Source organism: Micropterus salmoides, unplaced genomic scaffold, assembly GCF_014851395.1.
Source record: "Micropterus salmoides isolate LMB-PRFRI ecotype aquatic unplaced genomic scaffold, ASM1485139v1 Ms_hic_scaffold_11, whole genome shotgun sequence".
NCBI classification, from domain to species: Eukaryota; Metazoa; Chordata; class Actinopteri; order Centrarchiformes; family Centrarchidae; genus Micropterus; species Micropterus salmoides.
The window spans coordinates 18,281,246-18,306,818 of record NW_024040152.1 but is presented as its reverse complement, the minus strand read 5'-3'; the positions used below and the strand labels follow the sequence as shown (position 1 = coordinate 18,306,818).

The following is a 25,573-nucleotide window of genomic DNA, read 5'->3' as shown; positions in this document are numbered from 1 at the left end:
TTTGAACAAAAAAAGGTGTTTATTCCAGAACTTTTGAGTGAGATAATAAATACACGAGCACTTGGCCAACATCCTTATGTGGTGCATGAAGCATGCACTCACACACACATACACACACAGACACAAAGTACCCTAACCAGCATCATCTTGGTGAAAACACTGAAGAAAACTGTTCAGATCTCCAGCTCTCCGTGTCTGGGTTGGTCCCTTTATGCTGTAAATGCTTAGCTGTGGGTGTGACAGTGTGTGGTTCTGTCTGTGTGTGTTGTGTTCTCATATGTGGAAGGCTTTGGTAGGTTTTCCCTCAAACAGTCCTATAGCTGAATTAACAGTAGTGTTTCACAGTCGACTGGCTGTACGTGTGGTTCAGAATGTGATTTTGTGACACACACTGAACCAAACCAGTTTACTGTCTAAACAGTGTCTAGAAGTCTACTGCCAAACTGTAGCAGAGGTGTCAGCACAGAGCAGTCATTCAGGTTTTTTTTTTTTTAATAATCACATCATCAACAAGCCATGGTGAACGTACAATAGCATGAACTGTAAAAGGTGAGTTTGCATTTTTGTGGAATGTTTGAGTGAGAATGACAATGGATCTCAGGCATGTAGGTTTAGTCCATGAAAGTGTTTGTCTCAGTCTCTTGTGTGCATTTGTGTTCTTCCCCTCATTCTCATTCGTCTCCGTTGTGTATGTGTCAGTTGTTGTAATCTGCAGACCTTTCAGGGTCAGTGTGCGGCAAGCCGGAGGCGGGGGTGTGTGTGTGTGTGTGTGTGTGGAGCAGAAGCGGTCCATCCACATACGCAGACACACACAGACCGCGTTGGTGCTAGTTCAGTGACGGGGAGTGGTCGGTGCTCCACAGCAGCTCGATGTAGGGCCACTTGGTCTGTAGGCAGCGCTTGACTGGAGTGTCGTCTGTCCGAACCATGGGGTCCTCAAAGCCTAGCACCAAAGCCGTTCCTTCCACATACTCCACCTGAGAACACACCCACACAGGTCAATACACAGTTAACTAAACACACAAATTTCAACACTTTCTGCCAACTTTGACAGGCTTCAACTCCATCAAACTCTTCCCCTGAAGGGGTCAAGGGTGAGCTGCAAGGGATGGATGCAAGGATAAAGCAGACATTCCCAAGCGCACGCACGCACACAAGCATGCACGCACGCACATCAGCTGCAGGGGACTGCTGTCAGCAGGTCTGTTAATCCCATCTAGAGCTATGGGTATGGAATTGCCATCACAACCTTATAGGCGCCTTGCTGCTATGTGTGTGTGTGTGTGTGTGTGTGTGTGTGTGTGTGTGTGTGTGAGTGTGTAGGCGTGTGCTTTTGTGTGGGCAACACATGTGGTGCCCTTCCTGCATTTTCAGGTAGGCAAAGTTGATGAATGAAGAAAGTGATATTCCCGAGTAACAGGTTTTTGTAAAGCCACCACATCCATTGACAATCATCCATCACACTAAGCCCGTCGAATAGGCCTGTGTTTGACCATCTATCACAGCTAGGCTGCTGACAGTGGCCTCCGTGTTGAAATGACTTGGAGAAATAAGAGGCTAAGCCAGGGTTTTTGGATGGATGGACAGGCTATTAGGCACGCAATAGCTACTGTTTATTCTGGAGTGGCCGACTGCCTCCAACCGTGTGTGTGTGTATGAATGATGAAAGGAAAGAAAGAAGTAATAGGCAGATAGACAGAGAACACATGAATGAACAGGAAATGCCACCATCAGTTGCTATAAAAAAGCTGAATATGAGTGCCATACCCGCTCGTTGTGGTTAGACTGTTTAAGTCCATTGTAGTGGTAGATGGGAAATGAGTCTGGGATTCCTGAATCCTGAAACACAGACGGGGAGTGAAAAACATGTAATGTTGTTAGAGAGTCTCTGGGCAAACTGTTCTCACAGGGATGGAGGTAAAGAGCTGCAGTGCCAGAACATTTTTGAACCCAAAAGTCAAACAGAGACATCTTTGCCTGCATCCAAAGCTTAATGGCAAATCCCACATGTTGCATTTAAATGTATGTGTGTTAGTGCACTGAAACAAAGCCTGACTGCAAATACCAGAAGACAGCCAACACTACAAAAACGTCCGAACAATGACACTGAGCCAAAACACTTCCCATGGCTTTGGCTTAAAAGGTGCAGAATTCTAATAGGGTGTGTTGTCTGAGAGCGTGTCCAGCTTCTCGTGTTTATATGCCTATATATGAAACCTTAACCCTAGCCCCAATCCCACGTGTGTCTGAGTGTGTGTGTGTCCAGTTGGCTAATGGTAGTATAATTTCTTTGCGGCTTGGGGCCATTCCTCTGGTGAGTCCCTAAAGCCCTGATCACTTTAACACAGTTCCCTCCTCTATCTCTCCCTCTCTTGTCTTCCTCTCATGCTCTGCCTCATAAAAGGTGTCTTACCGCTCTTTCTAAGCTTCTCGGCAAGTAACGTCATATGATGGTTAACACACACGCACACATTTCACATGAGACGCCACAGGAATGTTTTTGGCATAAAAAAAAAACTTTGATTTGCTAAAACAGCACTCCACATAAGCTTGGGAAATAGACACCAGTGTCACCCATATATGTGTCTAAGACTCTTAGTCCATGTGTTTTAACCATGATATGGATTGTATGGAAGACTACCTCCACACACACACACACACACACACACACACACACACACACACACACACACACACACACACACACACACACACACCTGATCAGGAAAAAACTCCAAGAGGAACGGGCCCAGAAGAATTACGCCCAAACTTTCTGGATCCAGCTTACTCTTCACCAGACTGACACTGAGAAGACACAGAGATAGGAAAGGAAAGCAAACAGTGAGCAGTGGAAAATAGATTCAGAGAGAGAAACCAGAAAGAAAGAACATTCAGGTCACAAAAACAGTCTGAGATGTTTAGTACATAAAAAGCGAGTCAAATTTACGATCACTTCATCACTCAGTGTAGACTCATGATGCATGTTTTGGTGAAAGCGCACATGTTTTCATGAATACCGTGGTGTAACTAAATATACCTCTTACCAGACATTCCTACGTGTTAGATCAGTGTTATTATTATTCCACCGTGATAAATCTGGTCAGATTGCCCTTTTAAGGCAATGAGGAGAGAAGCGAGGTTTATACCCAGACACAGGGGAGGCACTGATTGGGTCCTCATCTATTGATTTTTACAAGTAGCACGTGCAGCAGGATAACATGCAGAGTAGACCGTGACCCCGCTGAAATGTCGTCAAGAAACACTATGAATCCCTAAAATTGTCAGATGTGGTGCTCTACAGCAAACCTTATGATTCATTTGCAGGGAAGACTCCTCAGGGATTAATAAAATATAAAATTTTTAGGGCTGACCCCCAATAGTTGAAGATTCGATTGGCGGAGCCTGATTCGACTGTCCATCTCACAGTCGAAGCTTCGCAGCGAATCAAGGATCATACCATTTTGGCGACATGGGGGTGCTCAACGTCTCATTTTACATAGAACTACCAGTTGTCTCCCAATAAGTTAATATACAGCCTATTACAATATACATTTCAATGTTTAATGCTGTAAATAAACATGTAAAAAGAATAAAACTTTCAATAAATGTTTTTAAAAGTGCGTAAATAAATCCAAAACTGTAACCCTAACCCTGGGTCGTCAGTGCGCATGTGTAGGCATAGCGTGTGTGTGGTGGTGGAAGAGGAACACTTGCTGAAGAGAGTGAGCCCCAGCTCCACTGGTGTTGTGCCAAGTTGTCCGCACCTCGTGGGACTTTCGGATAATTTATCACCGTCGATGAACCACACAAAGAATATTTTATCGTTTTTAAATAGCTGGCTACTTGAAATCACGACGTGCATGCAGATGTCGGCAGCACGTTATGCGCGCAAAACTCACCCAAGACCGGTGAATGACAGGTGAGAGAGAGAGAGAAAAGGGTCTTTAAAAAGCCTCAGTTTTTTGGAAATTTACAGTGTCAGTTGAATAGAATGAATTAATAGAGACTGCAGCTCTGCAGCTTCTCAAGATTACAGCGGGGCTACCATGTGTAACACACAATTCGACTGTAGGCAGGACTTGACGATTCTGATTTGATTATATAAATCCTTAGTCGGGGACAGCCCTACAAATCAACTGGTTGTTGATGGGGATCATGGGATTTACAGTTGTCCTTTGTAGTGGGGTTTTGCTGTATCCACTAAATGACTGTATATGACTGGACATGAGATGGTGATTGCATGCAAATTCCTACACTGTGCATGCCACAATTATTGCTTGTGTCCAATCCATCCTCCTGGGCTATAATGCAGTCAGCTGTCTGTCTGGACTGGTATATCATTTGTAACTGTGCATTGTCTTCTTTAAGAATTACATACAGACAAATGATGGGAAGGGAATAACGCAACTTTTCCTTTCATTAATTTCAGTGTTGCATTTACTTGCGTGGGGCTTTTCAAACTGCTAGTATCACTTGATAATGTCACCATAAACCCGTGGCAATTTATAAGGCTATAAGAACATATCTTTGCATTCTCGGCCACACTGGAATAAAATAACATTTTGATAAATTTGTCTTTTTAATACTAATATGCGTCACACTTCTAAGAGGGAGATTGTTTAATAATTCATTAAATTGGTCTAAAAACCTGAAGGCATTATGTTTTTTAGTGGCAACTTTACACTCATAATTTAATTACATAAGATAAAAAAAACACGTAACTCTTGGGAGCTGTATCATGACTTTTGCTGAGAGCAGTCTGTATCCACAAAGTTGGTTTACCACAAATGGAAGCAGCTGATGGTCATAGGTCATATGATACGCAGAAATACTCAGGCAACTTGAAAACAGTTTGTACTCATCTTCCATAAATAATGTGTCCCCAAGCACAAAAAATGCTACTTTTTCACATGGTGGAATCCCTGCAATAACTCCCGTTGTGTGGCGAGGACTGAGACTTGCCTGTTTGCGTTGGGAATCTCCCCCCAGTTTGCTGTGTTGTGTTGTGATGTATTGCCCATCTGGGGGTCTGCAGAGCAGATCAGTGGTCCAGTTACTTGGCCAGGCCCATGGCTGCAGCGTTAGGGCTTACTGTTCCTCAGATGAGAACGTGCTTCTGTTTGAAGCGGCACTTTAAAGCGTTTCCTCCCTCTCTCAGTCTTTCTTCCTGCTTTTAATGATCTCCCTCTAAGCCTCTGTTTCTGACTTTTTTTTCTTTCTTTCTTTCTAAGCTTTTATAGTGGGCTCTCTCTGGCCTTACTTTATAGTAGTCTAGTAGTGAAACATGAGCACAGGGTTGCTGACCTGGCCTGGCTGTGACTGAGTCAGAACTTTAAAAGCTCTACAGGTGCCACACACACACACACACACACACACACACACACACACACACACACACACACACACACACACACACACACACACACACACACACACACACACACACACACACACACACACACACACACACACACAAGCACTTACTACTCGGGCTCTGAGACAAGGTCAAGGGCTTTCATCACGTCCTCCAGCAGAGACTCTGGGATGAAGCCATTATCTGCAGAGAGAGAGAGAACAAGAGACTTATAGAGAGACTGATGCACTGGCTGACCTACACACCTACACACATATGGCACAGGCACTATTTACATCACGGGCCCTGGGGAATTAACTCATCTGAGACAACTTAAAAAAAAAAACAAACAAACAAAAAAAAACCTACACACACACCTTGTCCTTTCTCTCTGACCTACATTCCATGGCTGTGATGACTGCTTTACCTGAGAGGAGAAGCTTTAAACACTAACACGTGTTTTCCCCCGAAACGGTATTTGAGTGTGTCCGGGCACTTACAATTTTTGTCTCATTTAAACATTGCCATGTGAGCCTGTGTGGCCTGAGATACATGCGTATACCCCTAGTGTGCTGTGAAGATGATTAACTGACAAGCGCTCGGCTTGTCCGCTCTCAAGCAACTCAATCTCGGCTTTTCAATGCCAAATGTTATTCTCTTAGAATGACAATTGACAGTTTGACAGAGAGCAGAGAGGGTGCACACACACACAGACTCTACATTGGGCCAGTGACAAATACCAACCATTAAAAAAAATATATATTCTGAGACAGTGGGTTGCTGAGTGCGTTTGAATACATCTGGCGCCCCTTTTCCACAACACAGGGAGCTGTGCTGACTCTACATGTGACACAGACAGATTTATGACCCCTTTACACAGCACTCAACTGTGCGGCATGTGCGTATACTCTGCGGTGTTTGAATATATGTGTGTGTAATGTAGAGTACATCCTTCTTGCATGTGTCTGTGGACACACCTACTGTAGCCCATGCATGTGTTTGTGTGTCTTTGCGAGAAAAGAGACCATATGGCTTGCAGAATATCCTGGCAGATGATGGCAGAATGGATTTGAGAATGTGCAAAGTGGTAGTTTGTGCAACAGCAAAAGACAGATGAGGAACAAAAAACAAACAAAAAAACAAGACAGACAGACAGTTAAGTTAACATATTTGTTGTCGAAGTTGCCGGAGCTGGCAAGACTGCTTTCAGATGGCAAGATTTATCTCACATCATCATTAACATCCCGCACTATAATCTTGAGGCTACACGAATGAGCTCTGTAGACTTCAGACTTTCAGTTAATCTGATATTACTGTCTGCCTTCTCTTTAACTTCCTATTGTCACCGTGTCACTCTGTGTCCTTCCCCTCGCCTTTTACCCCAGTCATCTGGAAGTGACAGGAGAGGAGTTTTGGGAAAGCGAGGATGACGGGGAAGGAGGTGGACAGTTGACTCAGCTGTAAGAGGAGCTGATCTCACCAACCTAAACAACAACAGTGGAGATGAGAGGAGAGAAACAGACCCTCGCTCTGCCTGCAGAATAAAGTAATGGAGACATGAAACAAGAAAAAAAAAAAGGCGAGGAGGGCAGTGGAGGTTATAAATGCATCTGCTCAACCAGGAAGAAGGGAAGGGAAGGGGAAGACAACAGGGCCAGGGTATTGTTTGCTTAGTGTGTGTAGAGATGTACATCTGTGTGCCAGGACTTTCGTATAGTTGGTGTACTAATGAGCAAATAAAGTACAATGGTCTATAAAAACAAATGTGCAGGGGGTGAAGCGCTGGAAACGTGAATCATTAGCATTGTAATAATAATACTAATGTGTACACTACATAGGATACAAACACTTTTTGTTCATTACCTTCAGGATCAAATGACTGGAAGACCCTCCTTGCCTGTTCTGATGGAGACTCTGGACCTACCAGGGACATCTCCTGCAAGGAATAGAAAGAGAAAGATAGGAAGAAATAAATGAGAGAAATAAGGTGGAGGAAGAGAAGAGAATAAGGTGAAAGATTGCGCATGACAGTATGACCTAAAAGTGGCTGCATAGATAGATTGTTGCAAAGATGGTGAACGGAGAGATAGAGCTGGGACGAGAGGAAGAATTATCACATTATGGGAAAATGTGGCTTCATTAGTGCTGAAACATTAGAACAGTGCAGTGTGAAGTACCGCCCATCTACATCTACTCACAACTAACAGGCTTTGATTGTTCTTGACAAGGTTTAGCAGCACTAATGTACAACACATTACAGTGAAAAAATGCCGTCAACACACAGTACCGCCCAATGCCGCAGCGTGTGATGCACTGCTAATGTACGTTGTACATGGATGTGTGAGTGACTATGTGTAATCTAAGGGGTCAGCGCAATCACCGGAATCCATTGGGTTATTAACTGATCTGCTGATAAAGTTAGATGGCTTGTTTTCACTCCAAACACACAATCAGGAAATCGAGTCTTACATGTACAGCCTGTGATTTATGACAAGCTCTACAGTGTTTGTTTGTTGGCGAAGTTAAGAAAGAGCAGTGTTGGCAGGGAGATCACAAATGAGGGGGTGTGTATATGTACAAGAAGGTGTATCTCCTTTCGACTGGCCTACAATGTACATGCTAATTAAATGAACACTTCTCTCTACTCTAAGGCCCTCAGCATGCTTCAAACAAAGTCCTTGTTGTATCGTCAACAGCAAATAAAACCCCTTGCCTCACATTTATACAATTTGGGAACTGGAGGGAGTCTGCATTTTAAATTTTTTGTAAATGATTAGAACTTAGAATCTGATAAGCAAAAGTAGCTCAAGGTTTGAACTTCTCTCACGCTCTCCTTTGTCACACAACTACTTCCATCAATTTTCGCAACAAACGCCATCTAGAAGAAACTGCCAGAAAAGTGTAAACTGTCATCACCATTTGAAAGATTCATTGCATTGCAGCCTTTTGCCCTGTCTTTGAATGAGGCCATTTGGAACAGGTATAAACATTTTGCCTTCAGATGTGGTTGGATGACATGTTGAACTACTGAATCCATAATACTGTAAACCAGGAGACCTGCGACAGAAGACATGGCATAGGAAAGTCACCTCACCTCAGCTCCTCTCTTTTCTTTTGGTTTAATGTATTATCTGATATTTTTAAACTTACAGTCAGATCTTATCCAGAGCTTACAGCAAGTTTATACAGCTACATAAGTACCAGAATCTGATAAGGAACACATTGCAAGCAAACAATTTTAACGCTATCACACTACCTTGCACATATCTTGCATGCAAAACAATTTAGAGAAGTTTAAGAAGGACAAAATTAGATACTTCTCAAAAAGACAGCTTTTCAGCCTTAGATGTCAGACACGCTTATGCAAAGTGGGTAGGCGAGAGTCAGAGTGTTCTCACTGTTCCTCCATGTGAGGGAGGGAGGGAAGGAGGGAGTGTATTTTAGACAACGAGGCGCTGGACAAACACACAATGTTTTTGGAGAGCAAATGAACCCTGCTCATCTCCTTTAGCTGGCCTTTATTAAAGCTTGAGCCTCAGATCCATGCAGGCTGCTAGGGTTTCACGGTCCACTTATTACTGTATTCATGGTTTATCGGGGTTGGGAGGGAGCGACATTGAGAAGAGATGACTCCCAGCTGCCTGCAAAGAAAAACAGGCACAGACTGAACACACACTCACACACTTCTGTCACACAGAGTATAGCTGGGTCCTGATGTGTTAACATTACAGGCTCCATAAACCTGAAGGGAGATTTGTCATTCGCTACATATGTCTGTGTTTCACTTACAGGGGTGGACATGGGTCATTTTGCTGTCCCAATGAGGAATAAAGTTCTTAAAAAGTTCCTGTCAACTGCATTCTGAAGATGAACTCACTTAATGTAGGATTAACAGCGATGTGTCTTGAAACATGGACCGTTTTGATAAACTTGAACTAAACTTATCCAGTATATCAAACAGTATACCTATACTAGATAAACATGTATCTCTTCCCAAAGTAATAAGAAGCTTAATCGATCTTAGGCTGCCATAAACAATCCTGCTGCTGTAAGTCCAGTGTGATGGACACAGTCTGTGTAAATCGCCTGGTAATACCACAGTTACAGGATGTCAAAACTTTACCAGATGACAAACACTCTTAAGTGGTCAACAACTGACAAAAACAAAACAAAACATACTATTACTGAGAACCTGTGTACGCTAATGTAAGGCTAATGAATGCACTGAAACGACAAAGACTCACGTGCATTAGATTATGTATCCACATACACAAAGACACACATAATGGCAGCAGAAATTACGTCATAGTGTGTGTGCGTGTGATGACAGGTCTGCCTGGCTGTCTTTGATCTGTGTTTTATTAGAGGCCTGAGGAAGATGCTGCTGAGTTGGAAAACATGTCATGGAGCTAACATACTCCACAGGGAAGGTGTGTTTGAGTGTGTGTTTTTGTGCCTCAGTGTTTCTTTCCTCTCAATCCCACTGTATGTGTGTGTTTAAGAGGGAAAATCTGTGCAATAAGTAGGCCTGTCCCCTGCCAAAATGTGTTTGCTTATCCTAGAAAACAAGCTGGTATTCTCTCAACGTGCGCAAATTTTCATACTCATGCAGGGATACAGTACAGTGACACACACTCACACTTTTGCGCTGGTGCCAGTTCCTCTGTGTGTGTGTGCGCCTTATGACATCGAAGAGCACATTCCAAGTCCCACAGTATGACCTTAACAGAGCAAGAACAAGCTACCCTACATAGGAACTAGCCAAGAACAACAACACACGCACCACCCCAAAGACTTAAATACACAAAATAATGCTGAACATTTGCTCTGAGCAAAAACAGAATGTTTATCGAGATCCAACATGTCTTGTTAAAGAGCCAGCAATTTCAAATGACCAAAAAGACTTAGGTGTAAGCAGTGCTTTTGTTTGTATATTTTTAGATAAGTCAGGACTATTGACATTTCCAGACCTGTCCCATAGCATATGATCAAATCTGACTGTGCTGCATGCACTCTACCGTATATCTGTGATCTTCTTTTTCTTATTCTCAGACCAGAATTTCTGCATCATACCTTCAAAGCACCAAGCTCAGCTGATATCCATGCAACGTTTTTACCATTTGTGCCATTTTGGCGTCAACTTACCACAGCCCAAACCTTCACCTCTAGCCATATGCACACCTTTTTTGCTCTCTCTTCACTAGACTTAGTGGCTCCTGGGTTGACAAAGCATCTCCTGTAGGCCTTTTTCCTCTGTCGCTCTTTTTCCCCAGTTTTCCCCTTTTTTACCTGCCCTTTCCTGTGTTAAGTAGGTACTTCAGTTTTGCAGTATTTCCTCCCCTCCCACCCTTGGCTTTTTCTTCCATTCTTCCTTTCCCCTTTCATCCTTTATCTCCTCATGCAGGTAGGTAATTCAGGAAAGACAGGTAGGCCATAGTACTTTACTAGAGTTACTCTTTCTTTCCCTCCGGTCCACCCAAAGAGCTATTGTGTGTGCTGAGAGGCTCTGAGTGGCCATAGAGTGCGTCTGAAGGGATCAGGTTTGAGACAACAAAGCAGAGGTCTCGGACAGCGTCTCCTGCCTTGTTCCTAGCAGGCAGCAACAGCCTCACTACATGACAGGCTTATCAGGAAACAAGAGGAGAAAGTCTGTGTGTGAGGACTTGTTATGTACTGTGTATGTTTGCTTGTATGCGTGTTTGTTTTGTTCACCGTAACTAGCCAAAGTCCCATGTGATTATGAGCTCAGACAACAATAGAAAACGTATCTCTTTTGCAATATAAGGAGGAGTGCGTGCAGTATCTACTGTATGTTTGTGTGTGTGTGTGGGTGTGTGACAGGACAAAGTAGTGATTTATGGAGCTGTCTTAGAAGAGAAAGACTGTGCCTCACCAGAAAAGAGAGGAGACGCCAGAGGATAGTTACATAGCGTAATGATGGGCCCGATAACAAAGAACAACACACAGGGGAAAAGGAAGAATAATGCAGCACACACACTGACACAGACAGCTTTTCATCCTTTTACAATGTCCCATGGTCTGACCTGACACAGATAATTAATGACTGTTAATGTATACTGCTTTGTTAATTTGTGGCCGGATCCCTCTGATCATATGAACGGAACAGAAAATAATCCTCTTCAACAGAAAACACAAAAGTCTACAAAATAAAAAAAATAAAAAAAAGTGGTTATGGAATATTTGGTTGTTTTATAAAAATGAAAAGTTGGTCTCATATAATGCATAACAGTGAAAATTGGTTAAAAATCAGTGTGATTATTTTCTGTGATTTTGTACATTTGCCTATATCATTATATATAATTATTGCATTATAAGGTGCTCATTTTTGTACTTAAGAAGACATACAGTTTATGTGATATAATATCCTAAACTCACAGTTCTCTTACTGGCTTTGGTAGCTGATTGAAGAAGGCTGTAGGATGCAGTCTAAAGCTGTGGGAAAATTTTGCTAATTAACCTTGAGTTTGGAATATTTTATTACACAAATATTTCTTATTCTATGTTAATCAATATATAGCCCAGCCCTGCTGGCAAAACTGTAAATTTACTGTGGCTATGCAAGTAAAGGCTCACTGAAGGAAACTGACCAATGTTAACAGTGCCTGCACACTCTAAGTTCCTGCTCCTTACCAGTCCTTGAAGGACATTCTGCATGTGTGCAGACAGAAGCTAGAGTCTTAAGGGACACAGAGCGCCACAGTGGCTGCTCTCTCTTCTAGTAAATCACTGACCCAGGACATGACTACTGTACACATACACACACAAAAACACACATGTAACTCCCTCGAGAAGCAGAGATACAGCCTGTGATCCTCATCACTCAGTGAGAGGAGAATAAAGAGCGATGAGAAATGTCACAGGAGAATCACCCCCCCCCTCTCTTTCCTGAGTGACCACAGCACCACTTTTTAAAGTACATCCTTCCTTTTTACTTCCTTTCTTCCTCTCTCCTTCCCATAAGGGACCACTAATCTGAAGAGGTTGACTGAGGTGCACTGGGGAATCTTTTTCTTGGGCAACCAACCTACTGTACCACTGGAGCAGATAGTTACTTCAAAGACAAGAGAAGGGGGGAAAAGGAAGGAAGAAAGAATCCTTTAAAAAAAAACAACATATTGGATGATATGTCTCATCCATCACCCATCCCTCTTTTCCTTCACTCTCTTGTCTGTCTTTCTTCCTTCCTTTCTCTGGCGTCTCAGAAACTCTTGTCCAAAAACAGATCCCATTACATGCCATTATACACACACAGCTTCTTTCTAACATGCACACACACATTAATACAACAGAGGACAGAGAGCGTAAGGGGTGTTGTGGGTAGGGATCAGAGATGGTGGAATGGTCTTTGTATAGGTAGATTAGATAAAAACACTAATGCTATTAAGCTGATGGTTTGAAAGCCCCAGTCACACACTGACAGCGACTCTGGGGAAAACACACCCGTCCCCAATGGCGGACAGAAGGAGCCGCTGACACATCAGAAGCAGGGATCAGGTTGTCTGCTTTTGTGGGGATGGCTCTTTATCGGAGCTAAAAGCTACATAACCAGGTAGCGTGTATTTTTGTATCACGAAGCCTGGGAAATCTCAGGGTGTTTTAAAATTAGCTCTAAACATAGATTCCCTTTCAAACAGGACAGGGTCACACTTACAGTAAAGTCTACCAGCAGAGCGCCCTTGGCCCCTTCAACTTGAGCTCAGAGTTGTAGAACCGACAGAGTGTAGCGTCAGCCATGTACGTCAGTACATGTGCACGCATGTGTGTGTTCAAGTGGGTTCCAAGTCTCCAGCAGTACAAACGAATCCAGATGGGAACTCTGGAATCACATTCCCTACAGGAAGCCATCCACCTGAAGCCTCCCCCCCCCCACACACACACTAATCAGGATTAGGTTCCCTGTGCCCTGGAATGTGTGTGCAAGAGTCAGACTGTGTGTCTGTGTATATGTGAACATGTCACTAGCGCCGGGGGAGTTGTAGCAATTGGTAAGTCATCAGTGAATGCATGACGACTTTGGGTCATCACTGAGCCAACATATGATCCACTCGCCTAGCAGACTGGAGCTTAATGCATGTAACTGAGCTTTTAATCAATGGTATATTAAGGGTGTGGCTTGATGATGATGATGATGATTGCCTGGGATTTTTCTGCCTCTCAGGTGGCATTTTTTTTTACAACAGCAAGGAGAATCGATTTGCTAACCCTAACCATACCTACCAGCTTTAGTACACAGGCTCAGATATGTATTACGTTACCTGTTCACTGATAGAGATGATAAACATGATTTTTGAGTGCAGACTGGGTGAGTGTGTACCCACGCATATGCACACATCGACACTAGCACAGTGATCTGATGATTCATGCTTCTACCCAAGAGCCTAAAACAACAGGGTTGACCAGGGGTGTGACAATAAATCGATACAGCAATATATCGTTGTACATTTTTCCATGATACTGTATCGATATTCCAGCCTGATACGTATAAAAAAAAAAAAAAAAAAGACTGCTTTGACGGTTAGCTCAACGCTAACATATAATGGGAATCTCCATCAGAGTACCCACAGGATTCTCAAAGTTAAATTTAAGACTTTTTAAGACTTTTTTAATACCACCTAGGATGAAATTTAATACCAACTTCACTGCCGTATAGTGATAAATCTGTATGAATTTTAAGCCTGAGAAAATTATTTACAAAGTTATATGAATTTAATAGAACATTTTATTATAATAATATAATAAAAATATAATAATTTATATTTAACACACTGCAGCTTTTTGGGGTGTGTTTGTACTTTGATATGTATCAAGGACGTCACTTTGTGTTGAAATGTGGTGGGGACATAGGGGTTCAAATTAGGGGTGTGACGATACACTTGGCTCACATGCACGATTTACAATATTGGGTTCACGAGAACAAGACAAGAAGATATTTTAACACTATTTTGATGAAATATCCAATGCTGAAATATATAAATGGGGGTCTGGTGGTCGCCTAGAAATTTTTGAGCACTAAACACTTAATTCCCTGCATTCTGGAGACATTTTATGCGCCAATTTAGGGTAGAATTGTCTTTATTTATATAAAGTGATTCAGATGACAATTCAAACAGAATATAATACATGTCCCCAGTACCCCCCCCATGAAATGAATCCAATATTACTATTACTTGCACTAAGAACTTTTAAGGGGTGAAATCAAAACTACTAACAAATCGTGCAGTATGAGTTGTTAAAATTAGTTACACCTTAGCCAGATAATATAATATAATATGCCAATAGCTTCAGTGATTATTCATCCTGTTCGGTTTTTGCATCTTAAGGCTGTTTGAAATATAGTGTTATATAGTATTGCCTTGAAAGCAACAGGGATAAGGAGTTGGGCTCCAGTTTGTTTTTCCCTTGTCCCTGTGATCAGCGCATCTGGGTGATGTAATTTTAATGTGCGTTAGCATGTCGGATGTTTCCATTCACATAACGTTACCCTACAACAGCGGAGCAACACCGACACACAGACACGCTCCTCATCTCATACACAACTGTCTCTTCGTTGTTGTTGTAACGTTCACTGTCCAGGAACCTGCAGGCGAGTCTTCCAGCTCCGCGGTTTCATTAGTGCTCGCCAAAGTGTGAGCAGCACTGTCCGCAGCCTCATCCGCCACTTGACCTTATCTCTGTCTTTCTGAATTTCAGAAAAGTGTTTATTTATGACGTTACGTCATTTATTTAATCAAGAACAAATTTAAGACCTTGGTAAACGAAATTTAATACTTTTAAGGCCTTATTTTTGGAATATGAAATTTAAGACTTTTAAAAATACTTTAAGACCCTGCAGACACCCTGCTCCATTAACGTGCTAATGGACATTAGCATCGCGATCGCGAAAATACTATACACATTTTGCTTCACATGCTGAACATCCTGACATACTGTGCAAATACTTAAAGTACATTTTTCCTGAGCTCTGTGTGACATAAAAATACAGAAATCTACAGCAATCTACAAAAATACAGCTATCAGTAGGAAGAGAAAGGGCTGCATGATGCTCTATCACTGAACAGTTATTAATATAATGTGAACAGATTAGACTTAGGTGGAACACAGCGATTTCTATTTGCAGTAAAAATTCAGTGAATTTGCATTTTATGTGCCTTTTATGAACAAATGTTTTGATAACTCTTAACAGTTGCTCTGTAGTTTTACTTACAGACCGAGCAGAATTGTGCGGTTTTCTAACAGTTTGGATTTGCAGCAAACAAATAGTCAATTTTTTCATGGGCATTAGTTAGACATCGTGATGTATCACTTTAGGACTGCAATATATCAATTATTACAGAATTGCTGTATCGTGATATTATTGTTATCGTGAGCCATGTATCATATTGTGAGGTACCCTGCGATTCCCACCCCTAGGGTTGACCTCAATTAGGGTGTGCATTCTATACCTTATGGCTTAGCCTTGCGTATATCACTGTATATCTGAGTTGCAGCTGTAGGAGCAAGGTATCTTGGACCTTTCTCACGAACATGGGAACCCTTTTAGGAAGTAGAGGAATTTTGTCTACACTTTGACCACATGAACCTGGTTCCAGATTTGTTTCCTGGACCATAATTCCTTTTACCTAAAAGCTACTTCAAGGGCGGATTCTGCTGCAGAGAATGGCACAAGCGAACACAAGCCTCCACTCATTCAGACACTGCACTCAAGCCCTGGTTATTTCTATAATATAAGTGGGGATGGGCGTTTTTGTTTAGTGTTATGTAAACAGCCAAATTCCCAACTACTAACAAACCAGACAATGGGTGAGTGAGCGAACCCTATGTATGTTAATTGTTGTCAGTGTGGTTAGGTATAAAGCAGAGAAATGACCCAGAAAAATATTAAGGAGACCAGATCCTCACTCCTTTCTTTGTTTTAGGTGTTTTGCCCTTTTGACATTTTCAATCTTTCCTTTTATCTCTTAACGTCTCCTTTCTTACATTTATCTAAATTTCAGTCAATCGACAGAGTGTGTTATTTCTCAAACCAAGCTGTTGCTCTACTTCTCCTACTTTTAACATTTCTTGAGATGCAATGTAAACTCATACATGAATACTCTGAAGGAAAAAAACACATTCTTATGAACTTGTGCCAGAACAGAAAAATGTGTGATCCATATTGTTGGAATTAACCTGACAGTGAAGGTAGACAGAAGTATACTGTAAATGGAGGCTCTCATTAGAGTCCAAATTCCACAGTTTACATCATGGTCATATACTGTATTATGCACTACACACTGTTTAGTTGATCACAGATGGTTGAGAAACTAGAATTGAGTGTTTTTGTGTGCGTGAGACTGAAAAAGCATGGGCATGAAGATGACTATGTGTGTGTGTATGCCTGCACTTGTTAAGTTCTTTTTTGGACCCCCCCCCCCCCCCCCCCCTTTATGCTGGACAGGTTTAGAGCCAAGAAACAGCACTGGCCATATATGACTATCTCCTGCGCTCATTTTTCCTTCCCTCCTTTTCTGCCCCCCCCCAAACACTGATATCTATCCTGCACTGTATTAAATCTGTTAAGCACGTTCCATATTTTGTTTTTTCTAACCTGCTGATCAAACTGGCTTATGTTACACACTGTGCGTCTGTGTGAGTGAAATATGTGTTTGGTCGTATGGATGAGTGATTTGAACTTGCCTTGGTGAAAAACACAGAGAGGTGAGTTTCACTGCCAAGGATCCAAATAGGGAACTTTGGAGACTTGAGGAATGCCCCGACCTGAAAAACACACACACACACACACACACACACACAGTGTAACAGTCATTTTCATCATGAGTCAGTAACTGTTCAAATATAATGTACTTTATGAAAAAGAGATTAAATGTCACAGTATATGAACAGCACTTCACTTCTCTAGATCCTCAACAAATAGTACTACGTAATGAAATGTATCTTATCAATGTTAATATTGAACACATTTTCACTAGGATCTTCTCTTATTAGTTGCCTGCTCTTGTAAAGTGCGGCATCATATCCAGCTTGAACTTGATTTTCATTCAACAAAACCAAATATATGAACAGTGTACATATGAGCAGACCTCACCTTATTCGATAGGAGTTGGTCTCTTAAATCACTCTTAATAGCACTCTAGTTACTTTGGCAACAATCTACTTGTTATTAACTTATTATAGCAGTTTCTTTGCCTATTTGCAGAGTTCATGTCTCCACTCCAGCTTTTTTGGGCTTGCTTATGTTGGCAATGATAAATAAATAGCCAAGATTCCTTTTTTTCCGAGATGGCTGAAATGTGTCACGTCACATGTATTTATAAATCTCTTTTGTGACCTCTTTTCGGTAAGTGTGTTTCAGTACAGCATAAGCATAGTGGGAGCGAGAGTTTACAGGTAGCCTGTTGGGACTGTTCCTTCCAAACATATGTTTTCACACGGGAGCGCTCACTGTGGTTTGTGTTCACATACTGGATACGTCCCACATCTCAGAGTCACAATTAATAGCAAGTGAGCATTTGAGTGTTTATCTGTATTTCTTGGCCTCTCTGTATACAGTGGGTTTCATCTCAATTCACAGTGAGTCTTTAAAATTAAAATACACAAATCATCTGCATATATGCCATGAACGACTATTGAAAAATGTGCTTGCTGTGGGAACTTGTATTATCTGTACCTTGCAGTAGCGTAGTGATTCCATAAGCGTGAGGAAGCCAACTGATGCCTGTTTATGAATACCATGCAATTCTACAAGAGAGAGAGAAAAAAAGAGTGACAAAATGAGAATTTGATAAATGTGCATTAATTTGTACCAGAGATGTGTGCGTTGCTGTGGGATGTAAGAATTATTGCCTCTGGTGGAAATGGTTTAAATCTGGGGCCACAAAACTGAGTTCTGTGAGTGTGTTATACGTACATGTGTCTGTTGTGTGAATATGGTGTGTTGTGTGTGTATGCAGTAACTTCATGGAAGTCTTACTCATGCCAGAGCACTCCCTGTCTCCATCCCAGACATTAGAGACAGCGTGGCCAGTTACAAGGAGGTTCACCAGACTCTGACTGAAAAGATGGATAAGAAAGGAGAGACAGAGTTTCAGAGAAAACACAAGATATTCTGTACCCTTTAACACACAAACAAAGGAGTTTGCAACAATGTACAGTTCTGTGAAAAGGATTTAGGCAGATGTGGAAAAATGCTGTAAAGTAAGAATGCTTTCAAAAATAGACTAGTTAATAGACAAAATGCTCTGTGGGGACCATACCAACACCTCCTGGACTCCTTGTTCTTCTTTATGCTGAAGACAGTTCTTAATGACTTTCAGTGTATGTTTGGGGTTGTTGTCATGCTGCAAAATACATTTGGGGCCAATGCCTCCCTGATGGTATTGCATTATGAATAAGTATCTGCCTGTACTCAGCATTGAGAATTCATAAATTATTTCTACTAACTCAGTTTGCAGAAATGCAGCCCCAACTTGCAAGAAACCTCCACCATGCCTCACTCTTGTCTGCAGACACTATTTCTTGTACCACTCTCCAGTAGTTCGGTGAACAAACTGCCTTCTGCTGCAGCCATCAATCTATCTGCTATTCATTCAGCAATGTTTTGTGCCACTTTGAACTGATGACACTGCTGGACATCTTCTGATTGCGAAGGGAAGTAAGCTTTATAAGACCTTCATCTGCAGCAGTAAGTTTAAGTTGCTGCAGTTACAATTATATCTATGGTCCTCAATGTTGTTTGTTTCTTTGTGCTTCTTCAAAACAGTTTGGACAGCACATTTGGAAACCCCTGCATGCCTTGATATTTCTGCCCGAGAGACCTTGCTGATGCAGTATAACTACCTTGTGTCTTGTTGCTGTGCTCAGTCTTGCCATATTGTATGACTTTTGAAAGTAAGGGCCCTATCACACCTGAAAGTTTGCACGAAGGTCTAAAAGAAAGTTCACGTTTTTCATTCGGTCAGTGTTGGTTTGGTTTCACACTGCAATTATGCGAGTGCACTTAAGAACTTTACATGACAGACTTGCGTCATGTTGTCTGCGTCATTCTCTACAGTTGACCATGATTGGTTTGTAAATGGATGTGCGTCTGATGTTGTTGAAATGAACTTTATATTGATAAAACTACAACAACAAAAAAAAGTGTTGACAAGAATGAATGAATGAACAGATCCAGTTTACAGGGGAACCAACGAACTTCCTGTCAATAGCCTGAAAGTCCGAAGCATCCGAAAAATGCTTTCACACTAGAAACAAACCGGACCATAGTTCAGTTTGATCCGACTTTTTGTCTGACCAAATTTCGTCCGGGTTTCACACTTGTAATTTTAAATTAGAGGTTTCACACCTGTAATTTTGGTTCGGATCAAACTGAAAAGTCAGCAAGTCCAGACGAGTTAGGTGTGAAAGGCCTCCTCACCTTGTTAGCGGAGTTTGCCTGTTCCTCACCCAGTTGTATACCTCCTACACAGCTCTTTCTGTTTCAGTTAAAGATTGCGTTTAAATTTACATATTAGGGATGAGGATCGTAAATTTTTATTTATACCCTTATTGAGACTGCTTAATGATCCGTTTCTTTATCGATACTTTACTATTATTTGGTAAGACCATCCCCAACGGGCATGAGGTAGGCAATCCAAGATGGTGCTGAGTATAGCTGCCTCGGTGTTCGGAGGGCATTGTTTTGTTTTGTTTTTGTGTGTTAATTCAGTTTTCGGCTGTGATTCCCGGTGCTCTTTCACCAGGGAGGAACTCATGATCATCAGGGGAACAACTCCAGAGGATTTAATACCCACTTTTCTTGCTTCATCATTGGAATTATTGGACATTTTGGTGAAGGGCTCTCTCGCTGTCGTTCGCGCTGTGAAGCGCCGCAGGAGAGGGAAAAGAGCCGGGTCACTTGTGTGTCTTCGCCAGCGGGGACTCCGCACACCGCTACCGGCAATATTTCTCTCCAACGTACGTTCACTGTGCAACAAACTGGACGAACTTCAGCTTCTGGTGGGGAAAAACAGAGACTTTTATTCATCTTCTGTTCTGTGCTTCACGGAGACGTAGCTGTCTGAACTGATACCGGACTCCGCGCTGCAGCTGGCTGGCTTCCAACTGCACAGAGCGGACCGTGACACACAACTCTCCGGCAAAACAAAAGGTGGAGGTATCTGTTTCAACAATCAACAATGGCTGGTGTACCGACGTGACAGTGATTCAGCAGCACTGTTCTCCTGATCTGGAATTTCTTATCATTAACTATAAACCGTTTTACTCTCCCCGCGAGTTTGCTTCATTCACTCTAGTTGGTGTTTACATCTCGCCGCACGCCAACGTACACGACGCACAGTGCATGCTGGCCGACGGGATATTGTGTGTGGAGCAGACAAACCCGGACTCCCTTGTTATTGTTCTTGGTGACTTTAACGGGAAATCTCAGCCAAGAACTCCCCAAATACAGACAGTTTATAAAGTGTCCAACCAGAGAGGGGAACACTTTGGATCACTGCTACACCACAGTTAGCAGTGCCTATCACGGCGTCACACGCGCTCCACTGGGACACTCTGATCACGAGATGTTCCATCTGATCCCTGCTTACAGGCAAAAACTAAAGCTCTGTAAACCTGTAGTGAGGACATCAAAGAAGTGGACTAGTGAAGCCGTTGAGGACCTACAGGCATGTTTGGACTGTACTGACTGAGATGTTTTCAAGAAGGCTACCAACAATCTGGATGAGTTTACAGAGGCTTTCACGTCCTACATCAGCTTCTGTGAGGACAGCTGCATTCCAACACGGACCAGGGTGAGTTATAACAATGACAAACCCTGGTTCACAGCTAAACTCAGACAGCTAGGGTTGAAAAAGGAGGAGGCATTTAGGAGTGCTGACAGGGTGTTAAAGTACAGGTTTAGCAGGGAGGTGCGAGAAGCTAAACGACGTTCTTTAGTCTCTCTGCGACGAAATGTACGCAGAGAGACTAAAGAACCAGTTCTCTGCAAACAACGCCACTTCTGTCTGGAGAGGGTTCAGACAGATCACAAACTTTAAACCCAAAGTCCCCGACTCCATAAACGATTTTCGCCTGGCAAATGAGCTGAACCAGTTCTACTGCTGCTTTGAGAGTCAATCGGACTCCATCCCCCGTGACTCCTCCGCTCAGCTTCAGCCTCAGTACACCACATGTTCCCCTCCCTCCTCAGAGCTGGCCAGCTCCACCCCCTCCCCTCCTCTCTCCATCACAGAGAGGGAAGTCAACGGTCTTTTCAGGAGGCAGAAACCTCGCAAAGCAGCTGGGCCGGTCTCTGTCTCCCCATCCACCCTGAAGCACTGTGCTGATCAGCTGTCTCCGGTGTTCACAGACATTTTTAACACCTCACTGGAGACATGCCATGTGCCAGCCTGCTTTCAGAACCGGGTCTCGATCCTCATCCCTATTACATATTCAATTGGTGATCATTAGCACATGTTAAGTATAATTGTTTAATCGTGCACCTGACAATATGCCAACAAATCCCTGACTTTGAGCAGGTGTACCTAGAAGAATTGATGCTGTTTTGAAGGTAAAGGTGGGCACACCAAATATTGATTTGATTCAGATTTTTCTTCCATTCACTCACTTTGTATTTTGTTGACTGATAAATATAATCTATTAACATGACCATTTTTGAAAGCACTCTTACTTTACAGCATATTTTCCACACCAACTTTTGCACAGCATTGTATAACCGTGGACAATTGATACAGGGGGTTGAATTACCTGCCATGGCCATGGACGGGGTCTATGAGAGGCTCCATTGTGTCCTGAATCTCATTTCTTATATTTTCTATGCCCTGCACAGAGAAGACCAGAAGAGACAAATCTGCATTTGATTTTTGTGTATTTGGACATTGACACAATACACATAAAAATGATAAAACACAATTATAAAAGTGCATAAATAAGACAAAAACTCTTCTTTTGTGTCTCCCAGTTTAAAAGAAGTCTTATTTAACTATCACTTCATTCAAATGGCAGAGACAAACAGTATATTTCTCTCCATCTCTCTATCAAACTATTTCTTTTCTTTACCTTGGTGAGGATGACAGAGTACAGGAAAAGCAAGACTCCACAGCACCCCCTCCAGGTGTGGTAAAGAGACAGCACCTCCTCTCTGAGACCAGACACTGACATTACAGTCCGCTTACTACAGGAAGGGAACAAACACCAGGTGGATTTATGAAACCCTCAAATGACAGATTTGTTGGGTTTTAGGATCAATGAAACTGATGTATTAATTGTATTCATCATGCCAAATTGGTAAAGATAAGATAGGGCAGAAATCAATAAAGATGCATCAGAGGACAAAGAAAGATCAGATCTTGAATATATGGAGCCACTACCCTGTCTTGCTCCACCTTGGAAAGCTTGCTAGTGGAGTTGTTTGTCTTACTTAGCATGCACTTCTTCACTGTGAGTCAGCACTGCTTTTTGCTGACTGTGTGGTCTCAGCTGCCAGTATGCTGTGTGATGAGGGTTCAATATTCCTCTGGCAAACGCGACCATGCATTCATTTAGTTTGTGACAGACAATATGTGTGTAAGAACGGTAGTAAGAGTTTTTTTTTATTTTTTATTAGGCAATCAGTGAAAGTGCTGAGTCGGCAACTTGTGAGCAGAGTGAAATAGCTAATTCAATGGGAAAGCCAATTCTTGTAGACTAGATGAATGAAATACTACCCCTTTCCTTCACTCCCCTCCACTGATACCATCTTCACAGGAAAATGTAGTTCTCTGTCCCAGTAGTAGACATTAGCAATTGTAAAGCAAGGATGTTTGAGGTCTTAATCCCGCCAGAAACTCACAGTATTGTTTAATGTCAAGGTGATCTGCATTGAGAAAGAGACAGTCGGGACTATAAAGATGCAAGGTGTTAGCTGCGGTGAGAATATTAAGTGTCACTTACTGGAGAACACTGTGAAATCGCTCAAAGCCAAGGTCCTCAGCAGCCAAAGCAGCTAGGCACAATAAAACACACATACACTGTAGTATCAGAGCATGACACAGAAAAACTGCTCAATGTCAAATAGTTAGTCATTTTTGTGATTAATGGTGAGGAGGCTTGGGTGAATGAGTGAGCGTTCATACGTTTGTGCACCGTTATTCTGAATGTGCAGTGCAAATGTGACAGCGGTAGGACTCACTGGTTTGCTGTTCCTGTGGCGGCTGGCTGCTTTCTGGCTCTGGCATGTCCTGTGTTTGCGACTGTGACTGTGTCTGCGTGTGAGTATGTGTGCTAGTATGTGGGCTCTGTCCCTTGGCCCAGGTCACCAGGCAGAACCCTGTGGAGGGGCTGGAGCAGGCAGATTCCAGGATTTCACTCAGCGTGGAAGACAGTGCTGTTTTCTGGTCCTCCTCTAACAGACACAAACATACATGTGCATGATTAAACAAGCATGATACAATTATATAAGACAATACCAAAAACAATGGTTTGGATTTTTCTTTGTACAATCTACCGGACATCTGTCTCCAGTTGGAACTTTCTCTGTTGAAGAGAATGTTCTTTAAGAGGAAAGCCTGCAAAGAAACACAAACTCAGTCTTAAGATTTGCAAGAAAATATTGGTGCAATATGCTACGTATCGTCTGTCCTCACACACTTAGATTTATATATATATATTTTAAATAATATCAACTGTTTTTTTGTCAATTGAGCATTTCTAACAATGCATACACCTATTACAATCCAAGTCCGTCTGCCAGGTTTTAAAACTGGCTATCACTGTAAAATCTCCAACTTAACTTATGGATGGTGTACATTCTGAAAAAGAGTATTTTGCTGACTAAACGGTCTCATTCTTCACAATCCACTTTTAAGATCTTCCACCCACTGAGCATGTAAGATGTCTGTGAGGGATTTTGAACTAGACCATACCTGGACAGGTGCAATGACAGCACATGGCCCTCCTTCAAACTGCTCCAGTGCTGTGTGCTCATTCTCACTAAAAACAAATCCTGTGAAAAAGACAAAAACCTCTTGTCAACAGAGCAACCCTTTTGGTTGAAATTGTTCAGAGCAGTAACTAATAAGTTAAAGTTCAAAGTGTTTTAGACACTTTGACCCTGATAACAAAAACCACAACAATGCGCATAGTCATATCAAAGCCCATAGAGTGAATTAAGGCTAAACTCTAGAGCAAGATTGATTATGTGCAGTAGGGCATTTTCCTACTTATCTGACCCTCAGCTAGAGAGAAGCACATAACAATGTAAATTACCTTTTGTACTTTTGAAACAGAATTAAAACCTGAATACACTTGCACATCAACATCAGTGAAATAGGATGTTATTCCTGTTCTGCAAAAACACTTTCATTCAGATCGTTAGACTGAGACAAAGCATCATACCTTGGGTCCATCTACGGAAGATGGAGGCAGACACTCCTCCACTGGACGGTCTCCCCCAAACCAAATCCACCACCTCCTTATTTAATTCTGCCATGCCAACTTTAAATGCTGGTGAATCCAAAGGCACTCCGTCTTCAATCCGACAGCCACGAAGGGACAACAGGGGGCCAACTTGCTAGCTCTTTCCGAGGTTGATAGTCCACTTCTCTCGGCAGGTCGAGCCTGTGGCATTGGCCACAAGCTACCTGTGTGGCACGACACAGTCTGAATCTAGTGGCTGGCAGCAAACTGGACGGTAGGAATGACATCAACGTAGCCACAACGCCTGCAAGGTAATGGGACAGAAACAAACGCTTAAGTTACTGTCAATAAGGCCTTTAGCCTTTGTCTACTGTAAGCACAGATAACTTAATTACAGATCGAAGGGGACAATGGCGCGAAATAGTTAACGTGAGTTTATAACGTTACGTCGTGTAACGCTAACTCGCTCGTAGTATTGACAAGCTTGAAGGCTACGTTGCGTTAATGTCAAACAGTTGCAACGGATAGTAAAAGTACTGACAGCAGGATAACGTTAGCTATTTTGTTACCTTGTGGTCAAATAAATGTGTCAATGGTAACGTTAGGTTTAGGAGCTTAGTTGGCTTGGTGATGTCAGCAGTTAGCATTAGCATTACTACTAGCAGCTAATCTTTCATTGCTTTGTCATTCAGTTACTTCTCACAATACAGCGATGTCGATACTTGTATGAATTTAAATAGTTTGTCATTATTTAGATAACGTTAACGGTCAATTACCTTAATATACAGTCGAGTATAGGGATTCCGT

At 42.2% G+C, this 25,573-nt stretch overlaps 2 protein-coding genes across 2 annotated transcripts in view; one reads left to right on the top strand and one right to left on the bottom strand.

Moving 5' to 3' along the window:
* On the bottom strand, window positions 1-24,978 carry mindy3 (MINDY lysine 48 deubiquitinase 3). Its single transcript, XM_038711583.1, has 15 exons — window positions 24,746-24,978; window positions 24,274-24,353; window positions 23,856-23,916; window positions 23,541-23,753; window positions 23,303-23,354; window positions 22,430-22,544; window positions 22,118-22,191; window positions 18,345-18,424; window positions 18,042-18,112; window positions 17,051-17,131; window positions 7,217-7,289; window positions 5,485-5,557; window positions 2,718-2,805; window positions 1,768-1,839; window positions 1-977 (listed from the first exon to the last, which is right to left on the bottom strand). Exons 1-15 carry the CDS (start codon window positions 24,837-24,839, stop codon window positions 828-830), a joined length of 1,377 nt encoding a protein of 458 aa, XP_038567511.1. The 5' UTR covers window positions 24,840-24,978; the 3' UTR covers window positions 1-827.
* si:dkey-12j5.1 (probable assembly chaperone of rpl4) overlaps window positions 24,966-25,573 on the top strand; it is a 28,488-nt gene continuing 27,880 nt past the window's right edge. Inside the window, exon 1 of the mRNA XM_038711587.1 lies at window positions 24,966-25,077. The gene's annotated coding sequence lies outside the window, so the exon portion shown is untranslated. The remainder of the gene's footprint in view (window positions 25,078-25,573) is intronic.

Excerpts from the sequence above, each read along its gene's own strand:
- mindy3 (XM_038711583.1), bottom strand. The coding sequence starts at position 24,839 with ATGGCAGAATTAAATAAGGAGGTGGTGGATTTGGTTTGGGGGAGACCG. Across the intron at positions 18,425-22,117 it reads CCCGTCCATGGCCATGGCAG|TCAGAGTCTGGTGAACCTCC; the intron begins GTAATTCAACCC and ends CCATCTTTTCAG. Across the intron at positions 2,806-5,484 it reads CTTGTCTCAGAGCCCGAGTA|TGTCAGTCTGGTGAAGAGTA; the intron begins GTAAGTGCTTGT and ends GTGTCTTCTCAG.